The sequence below is a fragment of the Elephas maximus genome, chromosome 1 (genome assembly GCF_024166365.1).
Source record: "Elephas maximus indicus isolate mEleMax1 chromosome 1, mEleMax1 primary haplotype, whole genome shotgun sequence".
Taxonomy (NCBI): domain Eukaryota; kingdom Metazoa; phylum Chordata; class Mammalia; order Proboscidea; family Elephantidae; genus Elephas; species Elephas maximus.
This window is the reverse complement of record NC_064819.1, coordinates 202,061,137-202,064,757: the sequence shown is the minus strand read 5'-3', so window position 1 is coordinate 202,064,757 and position 3,621 is coordinate 202,061,137. Positions and strand designations below refer to the sequence as shown.

Below are 3,621 nucleotides of genomic sequence, written 5' to 3'. Positions count from 1 at the left end.
GTAAAACTTAACACCCACTTCTCTAGCTTCAAGGCTTATTTAAGTCAGGACCCTTAACAAATGGTCACACCAAAGTAACTACAGCTGCAACTCAATTCCCCACTGTAGGTGAACCCTTACATGGGTCTTTACTAGTCATTTCCTGGAATAAAAATGAGCTTTCATCTAGAAAACAGGACAGAAACACAGTAATGCTAAGAATGTTTCCAAAAGTCAAATGAATTCGTCTTTTTCATTGCAGTAACAGGTATCTATTTTACTGTCCCAAATAAAACACAAAACCACGAAGAGCCAAATTTTTTATTTGCTTATTTCTTGCATTTGAAATATTCTTCGATGACATCCTTGGCCTGTGATTCTTTGCCATAGTCCTTAAAAAAACAAAACATTGATTTCTTAGAACACCTCTAGATCCTTGGCACTACTTTCGGCAATTTAAGAACGTAAGCTGTGTCTTCTATTGTCAAAATCAACTGTAGCCATTTTCAGGGACCTTAATGACCTAAGTATCACTAAGGCTCGTAACATGGCTTTATTATTGCCAACTTTTTCTAAATTTCTGCAGAAACACATTCAAGTAAGCAGAGTCAACGGTTGGCTTCTAATATATGATTTATTTTCCTTTTCTAAAATGCAATTATTTAGCCTGTTCAGAAGCCCAGTCTTTTCCTTCTAGGTGCCCAGCTTATCAACAACTTAGATCAAATACACGGTTTTACACGGTAACTCAATACATCCTTAATCTGTCCCATGCATGTTCCCACTTACCTTAACAACCACACAACTGCAACCAACCACTTTACGGGGTTTTCCCTCTCTGTCAATTTTGCAGAGGCCTACCCACTCCCCTAGTTTCTTGTTGTCATCAACCTATTGGGGGAAATAAACATCACCGTATTAATAAACAATACTACTACAAACTATAGCTAAATCCCCCAAAGTGGCTGTAGTCAGAATTGGTGACATGGCAATTTCCTCACCAGATTCAGTAGAGGGAGCCAGTTGTCATCATGTACAGCACACACCAAGGTTAACTATGAAAGCACTATATCCCATTTTTAGCTCTCAGGAAAACCAATTAGCATTTAGTTCTGCACGCACAAAACTTTTACAACTAGTTTTAGCGTTACACCAAGTTTGTTTTCTTAGACCTGCGTAAATAAGCTTGAGATTTCAAAATATTGATAGCATTAATCCTTCCATAAAACCAAAAAAACCCACTGCCGTTGACTCGATTCCGACTCATAGCCACCCTATAATCCTTCCACGCTAAACCATTAATTGGTCAAATTCATTAAGCTAAAGGACCTATCTTTATATAGTTCTTAAAAAACTATTAGACGGGTAACTTACCTTGATCAGGTTGATTTGGTGTTCAGCACAAAGGGCCTCTACTAACTTGACATACATAGGCTCATCACAGTTGGACGCAAGCACACAAAGATGGGCTTGGCGCCTGAAATGCACAACGTCCCTTATAAGAATCTGATCTGAACTCACTGCTCTTGAGCTTTTACAAGGTTATTTTTGTACTGGCTACACTGGCAAAACACAAGCAGCACACCCCTAAGAGGTCACATCACAAATGTGTAAAAACCTGCATCATGATTTAATTCGTTACAGAGCATATACTTAATTCTAGTGACAAATTAACTTATCAACTTTTCAAAATATCTCAAATACCTCATATTTGTATGAAATTTATGGCCCAAACAAGAACATGCTATCTTTCCTTGTAGATCAATGTTACATATACAAAACCACTATTTACGTGCAACATGAACTACCACATAATATAGGATGGTTACCTGTTACTGGCTCAGACATCGAATTAACATTGTGCAGCATTGCCAAGGTACAAATGGTGCAAGGACCTGCTGGTGTACATCCAACAAGGCGAGTGCTGTTTCCACTGGATTCAACTGGCCAGTCTACACCAAACTGAATTGAAATTACTTATATTTATCTAGTTTGGAAATCCTTAAAATACATTTAAATTAAACTTAAGTAGCAATTAAATGCATGCAGTTGTTTCGCCAATGTAACCAGGCCAAGGAACTAAACCGTACCGAGTATGTTCACAAATTCTCTAAGTTTTAATGAGTTTCTTTCTCTAGTAAATTAACACAGGTGCTTAAAAATTCCATTTTGGCTTCAGTTTTGTAAACAACTTTCTTTATGGTCTGTCCTCCAGACTAAAGCTAATTACTGACTAGGTCCCAAAACTACAGGTTTGTCAGACTGTATGTTTCACTCATAAAACGAGTGAAGGGGTATCCGACAACACCAAGTCATCATTCAAACTGTAGTTTTTTACTTTAAGAATCCAGTGCTCGCTCCCATTCAAAACAGAAGCCCACTTTACCGCAGCGAGTTAAATCTGAATTCTAATACCTTTTCCTAGGTTTCCTGCAGAACGAATGCCGTTCAAAACATTTGTGCTTAACCCATACACTTCACGCTTTCTTCTCCTGTCTGAAACTTTGTTCCGGTTGCAACAACCCAATTACTGAAACTGACAAACGTACTTGTCTAAGGCTTTGGCAGCTTCGCGGATTCCACGTGCTAGGCCATCGTGGATGAGGGCGGTCTTCAGCACCTCTTGTAAAGCGGTGTTAACGTCCATTACACCTCCAGCAGCAATGCTGAAAGGGAGTGAAAACGATTAAGAATTTTCACCAAGGAAATACTCTAACCATCTAACGTCTTAGACACAGCAAGCGGCGAAACAGACCAACTGCGCTCAGGTCGCCCTGCAGACCCGGCGACCCGCCCCACGTACTCGCCGCCCCGCGGGCTAGCGGCCCACGCCTTCCCTGCATCCGGACTCACCCTTCCTCGGCCATGGCGGTGGGTTACGGGTGGAACCGAATCTTGAAAAGCACTAAAATACAGACAATACCGTCAACTATTAAAGAATCCTGTACGAACCCAAACACTCCTCACCGACCCCAGCCTAAAGACTCCATCACGCCTCTCCACGCCTCACTCACCCCGGGCCTCCGCCTCCGAATAACTCGGCGGCGACGGAAAAAAAGACAGTACATGCGCGCATGACCGTATTTAAGGGCTTTCAGGACCCCTGCGCGCATGTGCACACCCGCCTAAGAAAAGGGTGGCTCTCACGGTGCCGGGCTGCTGGAGTTTCTGTTTCCGGATTGAGGCGGCTCTGAAGCAACGGTACTGGGATTTTTCCGTCTCTGCGCGGCCAGTGATTGGCGCGCTCAACAGGCACAACGCGGACAGCCTCGTATTGCCCTTCCCACTCACACCAGGGGCGGGGCCTACGTAGGTCAGAGAGCCATACTACGGTGCGCGAGAAGGGTAGAGCGCCTGTGTTCGCGTGCTCTTGTAAGACTTCTGGGATCCGCAGTAGTTTAGTGCCACGCCGCGCTGTAATTTCTTGTCGACTCCACCTTTCTAGAGCGGCACGCTCTTCTTTCTCTTTGTAAATGCCTCCAAATCATGGACTGTCCGTGAATATATTATTCTGTGGGCGATCCTAATCTGAGTGTGTTTTTTCATGAAGTAAAAGCCGTCTCATTTTTAGTACTCAGTACATCGCAAACTGCTTTCCCATGAAGGATCCTCCAGCTAGGCGGGTGGTTCCCGTTTTTAACT

At 43.0% G+C, this 3,621-nt stretch overlaps 1 protein-coding gene and 3 non-coding genes across 4 annotated transcripts; all 4 read right to left on the bottom strand.

The window, feature by feature from the left end:
* Positions 1-285: 285 nt before the first annotated feature.
* RPS12 (ribosomal protein S12) lies at positions 286-3,072 on the bottom strand. Its single transcript, XM_049901297.1, has 6 exons — positions 2,994-3,072; positions 2,833-2,884; positions 2,529-2,645; positions 1,354-1,456; positions 769-870; positions 286-371 (listed from the first exon to the last, which is right to left on the bottom strand). The coding sequence occupies exons 2-6, from the start codon at positions 2,844-2,846 to the stop codon at positions 309-311; spliced, it is 399 nt and encodes a 132-aa protein (XP_049757254.1). The 5' UTR covers positions 2,847-2,884; positions 2,994-3,072; the 3' UTR covers positions 286-308.
* Positions 472-601, bottom strand: LOC126058006 (small nucleolar RNA SNORA33). The gene has a single exon (XR_007513042.1). It is a non-coding gene; the product is annotated as a small nucleolar RNA SNORA33 (small nucleolar RNA).
* On the bottom strand, positions 944-1,019 carry LOC126058021 (small nucleolar RNA SNORD100). The gene has a single exon (XR_007513055.1). It is a non-coding gene; the product is annotated as a small nucleolar RNA SNORD100 (small nucleolar RNA).
* Positions 2,232-2,304, bottom strand: LOC126057893 (small nucleolar RNA SNORD101). The gene has a single exon (XR_007512971.1). It is a non-coding gene; the product is annotated as a small nucleolar RNA SNORD101 (small nucleolar RNA).
* Positions 3,073-3,621: the final 549 nt, after the last annotated feature.